The sequence below is a fragment of the Haliotis cracherodii genome, unplaced genomic scaffold, assembly GCF_022045235.1.
Source record: "Haliotis cracherodii isolate W230 unplaced genomic scaffold, xgHalCrac1.p SCAF_17, whole genome shotgun sequence".
NCBI classification, from domain to species: domain Eukaryota; kingdom Metazoa; phylum Mollusca; class Gastropoda; order Lepetellida; family Haliotidae; genus Haliotis; species Haliotis cracherodii.
Window position 1 is genome coordinate 25,821,567 of NW_027266272.1, and position 14,308 is coordinate 25,835,874.

General features: G+C 40.6%; 2 protein-coding genes across 2 annotated transcripts in view; both read right to left on the bottom strand.

Moving 5' to 3' along the window:
* LOC139464732 (zinc finger protein 236-like) overlaps positions 1-6,872 on the bottom strand; it is a 41,493-nt gene extending 34,621 nt beyond the window's left edge. Inside the window, exons 1-2 of the mRNA XM_071246247.1 lie at positions 6,784-6,872; positions 511-1,620 (exon numbers count right to left, since the gene is read on the bottom strand). Coding sequence (XP_071102348.1) covers positions 511-1,618 — 1,108 coding nt within the window. The 5' untranslated portion in view covers positions 1,619-1,620; positions 6,784-6,872. The remainder of the gene's footprint in view (positions 1-510; positions 1,621-6,783) is intronic.
* A 2,452-nt stretch (positions 6,873-9,324) lies between these two features.
* LOC139464733 (histone-lysine N-methyltransferase SETMAR-like) lies at positions 9,325-10,008 on the bottom strand. The gene has a single exon (XM_071246248.1). It carries the CDS (start codon positions 10,006-10,008, stop codon positions 9,325-9,327), a length of 684 nt encoding a protein of 227 aa, XP_071102349.1.
* Between the last annotated feature and the right edge of the window lie 4,300 nt (positions 10,009-14,308).

Consider the following 14,308-nt stretch of genomic DNA (forward strand, 5'->3'; position numbering starts at 1 on the left):
TTTTTGTATCATTGCGTATAGAGATACGTATCGTATCGTGACCAGAATATCAAGATGCGTATCGTATTGTGACCCTCCTGTATCGTTGCAGCCCTACAATTTAAGAAGACATTTTTGGGGGGTACACCAGAGCAATTTTGCTTGAATATTGCTTGAATAATGGCAAAATAAGCTGGGTACAACCAAATATGTTCATTATTTTAACCAACAGATGTTTCTAAAATGATAACAATGTGTAAGTTTCTTGTCAAATATGTAGAAATACACGTCAAGTTTTCATACAAATTTCTTAAAAATTGTCTCAAGATGATCAGGCCCTTTTTGGGGTGTGTGTATGGGGTGGGGGGTGGGGGGTGGGGGACAACACTAAAAATTCTTTTTGGTCATCTAAGAATGGGCACAGTTAGTGTCCAAACGCTTCATATATTTCAGGTAATTTGTTTTTGATGTGCAAATTAGACAAATACCCAATAACTTACACATGTCTGTTTATGATTATACAATGCATACCTTGTGGTTCTTGTTTAATCGGACACCCATCTTCTCTCATCATACTGACTGTCTCCCTTTCCTTGCCTAAATACTGCTGTGAACCTTGATTGCTCCCTGTGGATGCCATCTCATAGCCACTATTGTGCATCCCATCTTCCCGGCCTACATGTGCAGCTGTGCCTTCTTCCTCCCTACCTACACTATCCATTCCATCTTCCTCCCTCAGTGCACTAATCACGCCTTCTTTCCTACCTACACATGCATCCATGCCTTCATCCTCATCATCTATGCCTTCATCCTCACTGCCTACAGCATCTTCCTCGTTGGCCATACTGTCTTCATCCCCCCCTTGTTTCATCCCCCATTCATTATCAAACATCACTTCCTTTCTTTCGGCTATCTTGATTCGAGTCAAATTCCCTTCTGTCATCCTGATGTGGGTCCTGCTCTCGTTGTCGAATTGGTCTCGATGGACCCTCATGTGGGCATTGAGGTTCCCAGCTGTCGTGCAACGTCGGTCACAGAACCTACACTTGTACGGCTTTTCTCCTGTATGGGTGCGGACATGAAGGCGAAGGGATGCTGGATCCGCAAAACACTTCGCACAGAAATCGCACATAAATGGTCTCTCATCTGAGTGGCAGATCAAGTGACGTTTCAGAGCGCTTGACTGGGCAAATCCTTTGAAACACTGGTCACATTTAAATGGCCTTTCCCCTGTGTGAACTCTAACATGTTCATGAATTTGTGAAAAGTGCACGAAAGTTTTTTGACAATGTGTACACTGATACTTCCTTTCTCCTCCAATTTCTATCCAGTGTTCGGTAGGGTCGCGTATCTTTTTAGGTCTACGTCCCTTGTGCCTGTCTTCAACTCCGCCTGTTTCTTTCAATCGTTTCTCAAACCTCCAAATCACTGAGGAAGAAACATTCATGTGCTTGGCAATCTGTCGCTGAGTTAAACCTTCTTGAAGGAGAGCCCTAATTTTCTCTCTACTGTCCATAGACAATTTCTTCCTGCTTGTTTTATCACTGGGTATTTTATTATCACTGGAGGCTTCCTTGTCTGCATCCTCTGATTCCTGCAGAGTTTCATCTTCTGGGCACACTGCTCGGTCAGTGGCCATATCTGTAACAAAAGAAAGAAAATAGGGACACACTTTTTCATTTTATGATCTAGTGATCGATATTGTAAGCATCGATCCATAATATCAGGGTACGATGAACGAAATCAACCCTGGGGACCTGATCCATTTGGTCACCTCTCATGAACAGCACAGGTTGCTGGGGACCTATTCGAACACGAAATAACCATGGGGACTGGGTTGGTTCCAATAAAGAAAAAATGTCAAGCATACTGTATCTTATCTGGTTTACAGTTTAAAATATCAAACAAAAGAGAGCTTAACAACATAGCACTTTGATAGGCAAATATTTTCTTCATAAATAAAAAGAACAAAATAAAAAAAAATAATGATTGGAAAAAAGATATGATGTCATCCAGGAATCTACTGATTGGAGTACATGGCATCCAGTGAAAAACGTATCTACTGATTGGCGTATCTACTGATTGGGGTAAATGGCATCCAGTGAAGAGAATATCTACTGATTGGAGGAAATGGCATCCAGTGAAGAGAGGAGTATCTACTGACTGGGGTACATGGCATCCAGGGAAAAGCATATCTACTGATTAGGGTATATAGCATCCAGTGAAGATACTATCTACTGATTAGGGTATATGGCATCCAGGGAAGAGGATATCTACTGATTGGGGGATATGGCATCCAGTGAAGATAGTATCTACTGATTCGGGTATATGGCATCCAGTGAAAAGAGTATCAACTAATTGGGGGATATGGCATTCAGTGAAGATACTATCTACTGATTAGGGTATATGGCATCCAGGGAAGAGGATATCTACTGATTGGGGGATATGCCATCCAGTGAAGATAGTATCTACTGATTAGGGTATAAGGCATCCATGGAAGAACGTATCTACTAATTGGGGGATATGGCATTCAGTGAAGAGAGTATCTACTGATTTGGGTATATGGCATCCAGGGAAGAGGATATCTACTGACTGGGGGATATGGCATCCATGGAAGAGGATATCTACTGATTAGGGTATATGGCATCCACGGAAGAGGATATCTACTGATTGGGGTATATGGCATCCAGTGAAGAGGATATCTACTGATAAGGGTATATGGCATCCATGGAAGAGGATATCTACTGACTGGGGGATATGGCATCCAGTGAAGATAGTATCTACTGATTAGGGTATATGGCATCCATGGAAGAGAGTATCTACTGATTGGGGGATATGGCATCCAGTGAAGATAGTATCTACTGATTCGGGTATATGGCATCCATGGAAGAACGTATCTACTAATTGGGGGATATGGCATCCAGTGAAGATAGTATCTACTGATTAGGGTATATGGCATCCATGGAAGAGAGTATCTACTAATTGGGGGATGTGGCATTCAGTGAAGAGAGTATCTACTGATTAGGGTATATGGCATCCAGGGAAGATAGTATCTACTGATTAGGGTATATGGCATCCATGGAAGAGGGTATCTACTAATTGGGGGATGAGGCATTCAGTGAAGAGAGTATCTACTGATTAGGGTATAAGGCATCCAGTGAAAAGAGTATCAACTGACTGGGGGATATGGCATCCATGGAAGAGGATATCTACTGATTAGTGTATATGGCATCCAGGGAAGAGGATATCTACTGATTGGGGGATATGGCATCCATGGAAGAGGATATCTACTGACTGGGGGATATGGCATCCAGTGAAGATAGTATTTACTGATTAGGGTATATGGCATCCAGGGAAGAACGTATTTACTAATTGGGGGATATGGCATCCAGTGAAGATAGTATCTACTGATTAGGGTATATGGCATCCATGGAAGAGAGTATCTACTAATTGGGGGATGTGGCATTCAGTGAAGAGAGTATCTACTGATTCGGAGCTGGGATATGTTGTGAACATATGAAATATTGACATTGATGAGAAAGAATTACAACACTTCTTAACACCTATTTGTAAATAAATATTGTTACATATTAAAATGTTGTATTATATTACGTAGAATTTGTTTGTTGTTTAATTATGCAGTCAACAATACTAACAACTCATTGGCTGGATGCAAAAGACACATGTGATGTTAGTAATGTGATTATTTGCATATTCCTTTATGCAGGGGTCTGTGTATGATTCTAGATAGGTAGTGGCAACATTAAGTCAGGTTGTGTGTGGTTTATACAAATTTTACTTACACAAGTAGATACCGTATTCGACATAATAAGCGCCCAGGGCGCTCTCAAAATTTGAAATAGGGGGCTCTTATTAGAACATTAAAAAAACAGAGTTGAAAGATAAATTTCGTTGTTTATGCTGACAGCCTGAAATGTTTATGTACGACAGATATATTTTTCTACAATTTAATTGCCCATAATTAAGGGTGCATATAACACAAGTGTGCGTATTATACGCGAATAAATAAGTCTTGTGAACATTGATCAATCGGAAAGGGTGCTAATTGGGATTGTTCACTAGCCAATACCGCCGTGGGCGCTTATTAGAGCGGGGCGCTTATTACGTTGAATACGGTATATATACAAGAAGCACTATGTTCCAGGTCGGCACAAAGTGGTAGTGGTTGTTTTGTTGGTGCCCCTGAGCACCAAGCCTAACCTTAGCTAGGCTGAGGTTGAGACTTTCCTATATTAGGAAGTAAATCTTCATTCAGACAATGGTTGTCCCAAATCAGTTGCTATGACAATACCATGACATGGGTCAGACAACGCAGTGGTTGTTTTATGAGAAATGTATCAATGTCAGTAGAGTACGATGACATACAATCAGACATGTCACTGAGCCTGACTGCCCGATCCATTTACCGTAATCCCCTCTTATGACAAGCATAGGTTACTAGGGGCCTACCTTGACAACCAAACAGGGATGCAATGCACAAACATGCATCACACTGCATCTCTAATGCAATAACCCACATGAAATATCAGCTATACCAGAGAATTATTTTATGACTTGTATATGACTTTTGGTTTCTGGCTATACACAAATAAAAATATTATAATTTACAACCTATGAAATTAATCTTTACATATGTGTACTGGCTAGGGACCAGTTATCACCAAGGACCAATTATCGCCTAACTCCCTGTTAAAACGCGCACATGATCGCATCTCAATTCTACTATTGCTTTTTTTTATTAGAAAAGAAAACTATTTATCCAAAAATGATTAACAAAACAGGCTCTTGTGAGGAAATATTTGAAAAAAATCCCACCAAAATCACCTTGCTCAAATACAACTTAAGAAAAGGCACATGGGCGGTCACGTGACTAATTCACGCGAAAATATAAATCAAACAACATGATGATGAACTTTCAGTCATTTGCAATCTCATTAAAATCAAATCTTAGTTTTCACTACCACTAAACAAAGATCTGAAGACATCCCCTTACAGCTCACGTCAGAACGACCTTTTGCAAATTTTTGACCGACCAATGAAATGACTGACAAGAAATCGACATTAGCCAATCAGAAGGCAGCTTTCTCAAGGTTTACGACACAAGTTCAAACTGGCGACTATGCTTCGAAACATATTTTGACGTATTCTCGATTAAAAAAATTAAAACACTCTTGAATGGCTTAAAGATGGCCTAGATTTTAGGGATATAATCATAAGACCCTGTGTTAAATATTTTGTGTTTGCATGATTAGAAAACAAATTACAACTGTCACTTTCATGATCTAGTAAGCGACGCTCTGATTGGTTGGATGAAAGGTCGTTCTGACATGACCCTTAATGGTATGTCCTCAGATCTTTGTTTAGAGATAGCGAGAACAAAGATCTGATTTTAATGAGATTGAGTCATTTGTTGCTATCCCCAAAATACAATTCTGAAGCCTATTAAGAGTTATATTTCTAAAACTGCATAACCCGTATATATCATGAAATCCATAGTACATAGTGTTAGGGATAAGCATGTGTAGATCGAATTTTGGGAATATTTTTTTGTCAGTTTGCAGACGATAAATTGATAATAGCATTTCTTAGTCATTTTAATAAAAAATACAATTGAATGCGATACCTGAGACACTAAAAAATGTAATGTGTGGCTCGTGATCATGGGGCACGTGCTGTAAAGACGATGGCGATAACTGGTACAGTAAGTCCACTGGAAAGTTCTATTTCCACTGTTTTGATTCCCTATCATATCATTATAACAGAAATGAACTGAATCTTATTTCCTGGACAGAAATAAGCACTCTTGCTCATTGTTTCACAAAAATTAAAGTTATTAGTACAGTCAACTTTGAACACGGGATATGTCTGAATAACATGACAAAAATGGCGATAACTGGTCGGTGAACAGGAAAGTTACAAATTCCTGTGATTCAATTGTTCAGTTGAATTAGTGAATGTCAACAATAAGGGGAAGATTATTTGAGGCATGTATTGTATGTGAATGAAAGTGTTTTTTAAATGTAAACACGTTTCAGAGTTTAAAGTGAGTGAGTGAGTTGGGTTTAACGCCGCTTTCAACATTATTCCAGTTATATCACGGCGTGTCAGCTTAATGTGGGAGGAAAGCCCGGAGAGATGCAGGTCTTAGACGGTTACCACTTCGGTGAAACCCACGAGCTCGGGTATGGTGCTGACAAACCTAGAAACATAATCGGGGTGAACCAGGATTCGAACCCACAATCATAGATTTCTGGCGTGCCCAAGGGATGCAACTCTGCACAGCGAATCGCGTCGTCAGAGTTTTAACCATTACACATGTCTTTACACTGTGGATAAACAACATGTGCATCAAGGACTTTTGTTTTGTGTGCATCACAACAGCTTGGGTTGAGTCGTGCACATGCATGTAGTGATGCCTACCTGTGGCCCAGAAGCCTAAGTTACCTTGCACAGATATCAAATGGAATAGGAGTGGGCGTGGCAGTTAATAAGTCTAACAACCCAGTCGTCTTGTGTCAACAACTAAACAAAGCGTTGAAATTATTTGGTCACGTATGACATTTACTTAACTGGTTTCTTATCTGTGTGGCGCAGAACACGTTACAAAAAGCCAACAGGTACAGTGGTCTCTAATACGCATGTGCAACTTCGCTTGGCATTAAAATTTAGGTCGGCATGCTCCTACAGTGCGCCGAACCAGAGAGGAGAAACGTACTGCGTTATTCTACTTCACTGTAATTACCATTTGATTGTTGTTAGATTATTATAAAATGACACTTTTACCATTCTACCCTGGAAGGGGGAATGTGGTGAGCCAATAGAATTCCTCCAATAATCGACACAGACCTGTTGAATATGATTCTGAACGTCAGTCCATCCATCTGAATATTTTTTCTAAGGGAGGTAAGCCTATTTTTCTTTGGAATACCACTAATGGCCACGATGAGGATTCACACAAATCCTTCGCTCTGATCTTGTTCTTTATGTACGAGAAGTTAATATATATGTGATAGTCATACAAACGTATTTAGGAATATTTTCAACAACCTCCAATTATATCTAGAATATAGGATTTATAAATATATGCCCTTGTTATTGGTCTTCGGACACTTAAGAAACATTCGTAGTTTTCTCTCTAATCACCTGAATAACTGTAAAACATCTCATTCACTCATTAAAGACAACTTTCTCTAAAAACACAAGCCGTCATCTGAGTTTTTACAATATTTGTGTGGTGCTACGTCCCCCGTTAAAGCGCGAGTAATCGAAAACCGTCCGAAAACCTATGATCCGAAGATATATTTGCATTCATATCAAACAACCGTTTATGTTCCTTCAGAGAACAATTTGAAGTTCAAATATTTTACATGTAACTTCATTTTACGTGGTATTTGTGTACATTTTAACAGCAACAAAAGATAATGTTATTTCAGCAATACAACTATGCTGCGAAATAGCTGTTAGATTTTTTTCCATTTCTTTTCAATAATGCGGCAGGTTGGATTATTTTTGTTTAATTCTGCTTTAAAAAAACTGTTCAAGGCATCTGTGTACCTGTCGACAGGTGTTATTCATGAAGCATGGATACCTAAACAGGATAATATGTCGGGGGGCATTTTATCAAGAAAAACAGCCTAGTCCAACCATTGCGAGACTCAATCTCTCAGTTCACAGATGACCCTTTTCTAGTTTGTTTATTTGTTGTTTAACGCCGCACTCAGCAATAATCCAGTTATATGACAGCGGTCTGTAAATAATCGAGTCTGGACCAGACAATCCAGTGTCTGACACCACGAGCATCGATCCACGCAATACGATGATATGCATCAACCAAGTCAGCGAGCCTGACCACCCGATCCCGTTAGTCGCCTCTTACGACAAGCATAGTCGCGTCTTACGGCAAGCATGGGTTTCTGAAGACCTATTCTACCCCGGATCTTCACGGGTCGACCTTTTTCTAGGGAGACAGTCCTATTATTAAATATTATGATCTGTGATCTTTAAGTGAGACTATATGATGAAACCTAACGCTTCATTAACGCTGATACTGACATGCTTATGTGCATTCGTTCGATATGATTAACATGTCCCAATTACAATCCTCTCCTGCAAGCAAGTTCAGAGGCAACAGTTGGCCAGAGAAATAAAGCCCAAAGCTGTGAAAGACGAGTAGAAACGTCGCGAGCTCCAGATGAGGGAGGAGAAATTAAAGATACTGGATGAAGAGCGGGCGGTGTAGAGGAAGAAGGTGAGGTGAAATTGGGTTTAACGTCGTGTCCAAGATTATTGCGCTTATAGCGACGTGCATGCAGTGTGTGTGTTGCTGCTTGTACTAGTCCGGATTGATGCCGATTTATGGTGCTAGCACACTGAGATACCATGCCGCAGTTTAACATGAATACCCTACTCAGACACAGTATACTGACTCCGAGCCGACCAGTCCTTGTATTAGCCTCTTAATGCCGAGCGCCAGACAGGGTAACAACAAGTACCATCTTTTAACATCTTTTGGTATGACGCGGCCGGGAATCGAACCCCGGAATTTCCTCCCTCCGGGCGGACGCTCTACCACTAGACCACGGAGGCGGTCGTAGAGGAATAAGCCATCCAAGAAATAGATGTGCAGAAGTGTTGGTGGGGTCGAGGGTCGTGGTTGGGGATAGCTCAGGTTAGCGTCGGACACAAACAAATAACTATACATTATCCAAATGGATTCGCAAAAATATGTACATGCACTGTTTGTGCTAATATAGATATGACATTTATATCATATCAATAACTATAACTATATATATTTTTATACTAACTGCCAAAACAGCGTGAATAACATACATGTTGGTTAATAAATGAAGAATTACTCATATAAGAGATATTAGATTAGTTCGATGCACAAACGACCATACTGTTATGTTTTGTGCACCGTCGCTCATGAACGCATCACGTGTGACGTCATAGATCCACGAGTCGCGATGCACCATTTGCCTGTGCAGGATTAGCCTGTTAAGTGTGGAATAAGGAAGACACTCGGTGGAAACACTTGATGGATAGTTTTGTCGTTAGTGGTACACATTGGAAACATCTGTTCTTGAAGTCCACACTCCTCTCTGTCTTTTTACAAGCACAAATATCTGGACTGTTTTTAAAAAAATATATTTAATACTTTATCACCTGATGAAATCACTTGTTTATATATACATACATATATATAAGTTACATACCTCTGTTTCTCAGGTTCGCGTTTCTTTTGGTGAGTATGAACGAGGGGATATCAAAAAGGTTTTCAGCCTCACACCGAAAAAGTAAAAGAATTGGATTGTTTCTACTTTATTTTTCAACATAGTCCCCTCCCAACTCCACACACTTGTTCCACCTAGTTTGCCAGTCAGTGATGCCGGATCGGTAGAAGTCAACATTCTGGTCCCCTAACCAACCCTCCACAGCAGCAGTTAGCTCATCGTCATCTTCAAATCTCCGGCCCCGGAGGTGTTTTTTCAGCCTGGGAAAGAGGTGGAAGTCACTGGGGGCTAGGTCTGGAGAATAGGGTGGGTGAGGGAGGAGGTCGTAGCCACAGTCCTGCACAGCGGTCATTGCAACACGGCTCGTGTGGACTGGTGCGTTGTCCTGGTGAAGCAGAATCCCACGACGGATGTTTCCACGGCGTTTCACCTTGATGGATTGGCGCACCTGGTTCAATAACTTGGCGTAATACTCCCCATTCACTGTGGTGCCATGGGGCAGGTAGTCGATGTGAATCACTCCTTTGCTGTCCCAGAAGATGGTCATCATTACCTTCTTGGTGGATCTGGTGGCTTTGAACTTCTTTGTCATTGGAGAAGTGGCGTGTTTCCATTTCATCGACTCCTGTTTGCTCTGCAGATCATAATGATAAACCCAGTTTTCATCACTGGTTACAATCCTAAAATGAAAACCATCTGGGTTGGCGTTGTACCGAGTTAGCAAGGCTCCACTGATGGTGACCCTTGATAGCTTCATGTCATCTGTAAGCATTCTCGGGACCCATCTGGCACACTCTTTGGACATGTAGAATTTGCCATGAATTATATTATGTATGGAATCATATGATAGGCCTGTTGTTTCTTCTAGCTCATGGAGAGTAATACGGCGGTTTTCCATCACTAGTTTGTGTACAGTGACACTGGTACTGGTTGTTGGCCGTCCGGACCGGGCATCATCTTCTAAGCTCTCTCTGCCACGCTGAAATTCCTTCACCTACGGTTTGGTAATTGCAGACGATGGGGAAAGACTCTCCATAAACTGCAGTCAATTGCTCTTCCACATTTTTTGGCAGACTGACCCTCTAGGACAAGGAACTTTATCACCGCTCTGTACTCAGATTTGTCCATTTTGCCAATTCACTAGGGGTAGGTCTCTACCACGAAGTGTTGTGACAAAATAATTGCAGCCAGCAATATGTTTCTACATAGCATAAGTAACTAAGACATTCATGTACATCAGGTGTAGCGCATTGTACCATTTGACCAGGAATACTGTGTAAGGCTCAAATCCTTTTGATAACCCCTCGTATATAAACACATATATTTACTTTTGTATCAATGTAACATTTTTCACTTCCAGTATTTTGCTCAGTGTATAATATCTATATCCAAATATACAGCATTTCTAATGAAGAATAGGTCTTCAGCAACCCATACTTGCAGTAAAAGGCGACTAACGATCAGATGGTCAGGCTCCCTTGCTTGGTTGATGCATGTCATCGATCCCAACTTCGTGGATTGATGCTCATGATATCAATCACTAGATTGTCTGGTCCAGACTTGATTATTTACAGACATCCGTCATGTAGCTGGAATATAATGAGTGCGATGTTAATCAACAAAGAAACAAACAAAACGTAGTCAAACCCTGTTATCCTGAACCAACCAGTCTTGTAAATATGTATGAATGTAAATAAAGCTGCACTGTTACATTGTTGTGGATATTTTATACATCCTCGTGTTTGGTGTACCATTGAATCTGTGTTCTGTGTTGTTTTTTTTTGGCTAAGACCATATAACTGAGTCCTGGAACCTGTTCCACAAAGCGATCTTTGTGCTAAGTTGGTCGTAACTCCCATATTTTATCATAGGCTTACCGTCAATGTGGCACAGATCGCTCTGTGGAACGGGGCCCAGCTGGTTATAGATGAAGCCGAATTGTTTTAAAAAGCCGACATCAGATTACCTTCAGTGAGTGAGTGAGTGAGTGAGTGAGTAAGTTGGGTTTATCGCTGCTTTTAACAGTATTACAGTTATATCACCGTGTGTCAGCTTAATGTGGGAGGAAAGCCCGAAGTGATGCAGGTCTCAGACGTTTACCACTTCGGTGAAACCCACGAGCATGGGTATGGTGCTGACCAAACATAGAAACATAATCGGGGCGAACCAGGATTCAAACCCACAATCATAGGTTTCTAGCATGCCCAAGAAACGCAACTCTGCACAGCGAATCGCTGCGCCTTAGACGACTGGGCTACCCGTGCCCCCCATTACCTCCAGAAGCCACACATTTATCATTATGACTGAAGGTGTCCTATAGAGGTGTCCTCAGATTTTCACGGGCGATATGTTATGGAGTAAAAGGTCTCATTGAAATGAGACTGACTATTGATCATCATAAATCAACACACGTACTACCATGGAGACCAGGGACCTATCTCGACTCACAGGGATTCTGCTGGAGAAAAGAATTAACACAGGACTCAGGACAGGAGCATGTTTAAAAGCAATGTTTTATTGTAAATTGGCAAGGAGATTCACTCCCATGGTGTTGACAGGACTCCCCCCTTCACAGAGGGAGGTTACATTAGGTTGAACCACTTAACATGGTAAAAACACAATTTTTGCAAGGAGTGAGAACTGACAAATATATATTAAAAGTAAATATGTGTTGATTTGAAAATTCCATTTGTAGAATATTCTGAGTTTGTGGAATACCTATTTTAGGACATAATTGACTTTCTCTGAACTTACCAGTGTAAGAAAATATACCTTCATTACTTTTGGATACATACATGCTGTGACAATATAAAATATTTTGAGCTATACTCACAGAAAGAATGTATACTCTCTTAAATTATGTTGGTAAAAGTGCAATGGCAATATTTCTGCACATGAAGCAAGACAATGCATATGGATATACTGTTTATTATAGAAAGAGAGAAATACTCCACATATCAAGAACTGATGCAGATGCTCATCCATCAAGGTCTACAAACACCTACAAGTGACCACTGTGGTCAAATAACCACCATTCACAATAATACAAAATATCATATCCATTCTATCCCCTGCGACACCACAGCTTCAGTTGAGTCAGTTTGACTGCAACACAGTTAAAAATAGCCATTCAATCAAATGCCAGTTCTCTGCCTGTCTTGTTGGTGCCATTTCCAATACAACTTGGAAGTCTTCTAGCTTAAGGACTTCCCTACCCCTCTTAATACAGGAAAACATTTTTACACGGAATTCATTCATAGCAATTCCTGCGAGCCATGGCAGGACAGTAACTAAAGTAATATGAGCGAATCGGGGGTCCTAACTTTTTTGGAAGTAGAATATATTGAGGGCTTGTAACAGACCATGATTTTCAATGTTGATCTTTGTCCCAGCGTTCAGAAGAGACATATGGACTGGTTGACGATTCCATGCTCATGAGGAACTGAGAACTTTAAAGTCCTGTGGTTTGGTTTGATGCCATTTGAACAGTATTTCAGTTATATATCACAGCATGTCAGTGTGAGCTCAGTCTGGGAGGAAAGCCCTTAATGATATAGGTCGAAGGCATTTACCCCTTTGATGGACCCTAGCAGCAAGGGTATGATGCTTGTAAACCCCGATCAGGGGATCTAGTATTCGAACCCATGCCTAACTCTGCACAGCTGGTTGCGGCACCTAAGACAACTGGGAACGTGTGTACAGAGACAGGAGATGACAAAAGTAGGAGGTACAGTATCTCATGACCACTGCCATATATGGTCTGCACAGCTAGTTGAGGCGCCTATGACAACTGGGAACGTGTGTACAGAGACAGGAGATGACAAAAGTAGGAGGTACAGTATCTCATGACCACTGCCATATATGGTCTGCACAGCTAGTTGTGGCACCTATGACAACTGGGAACGTGTGTACAGAGACAGGAGATGACAAAAGTAGGAGGTACAGTTTCTCATGACCACTGCCATATATGGTCTGCACAGCTGGTTGCGGCACCTAAGACAACAAGGAACTTGTACAGAGACAGGAGATGACAAAAGTAGGAGGTACAGTATCTCATGACCACTGCCATATATGGTCTGCACAGCTGGTTGTGGCGCCTAAGACAACAAGGAACTTGTACAGAGACAGGAGATGACAAAAGTAGGAGGTACAGTATCTCATGACCACTGCCATATATGGTCTGCACAGCTAGTTGCGGCGCCTAAGACAACTGGGAACGTGTGTACAGAGACAGGAGATGACAAAAGTAGGAGGTACATTATCTCATGACCACTGCCATATATGGTCGTCTCTGAACTGTCTTGACATGTTTGGCACCACTATTAATACTTTCCTGCTATGAGAACAGAAACTTGACATGCTCAACAATCAGAAAAGATACAACTTTATGGATAAAAATTGGTGATGAGCTTGATAACGGTATATGAATCTACATCTGAACGTCGCTCAATGCAATAAACCAGAAGTTGTTATAAAAAACGTTGCATGTTTTCTGATTTACTTGTCAACTTTTAGAATGCCAGTCAATCAGTTACTCAATTCAACAATACTGCAACACAGTTAATGACATGAAAGTCTTCCTTTTCCTTGAATAATCAGTCAACATGGTCAAAAATGCATTACCAATATAAAAAACTCAGAATGCATGAAATTTAAATAAACTCATATTACAAAGAAAATGCTTGTCAGGTCTTTGAGTCAATGCACAATACCTTTTTTACAAAGATCCTCACCAGATGCATCAATAATGCATCATAGGAACTAACATTATGAATTGGCTGCTTTTCAATCTTGTAACTTTGTAACTTCATCAAATTGGTAACTTCTGTTTCAGTAAGGGAATAAATAACAACAAAAAATGAGCTTATTGATATTGTGAAGAGGGCTCGTTATGTTTATTTCTTATATGTTTCAGGAATAATACTCACTGTTAGACTTAAATCAGTATATCACCAAAGTTCTTTCCACGTAACCTGATTCAGGAATATTGTTATTCTATTAAATTAATACCATATTACAATGCTTTTTTTAATATCTGACAAACACTTAGTATGACCTATAACAGCCAAACA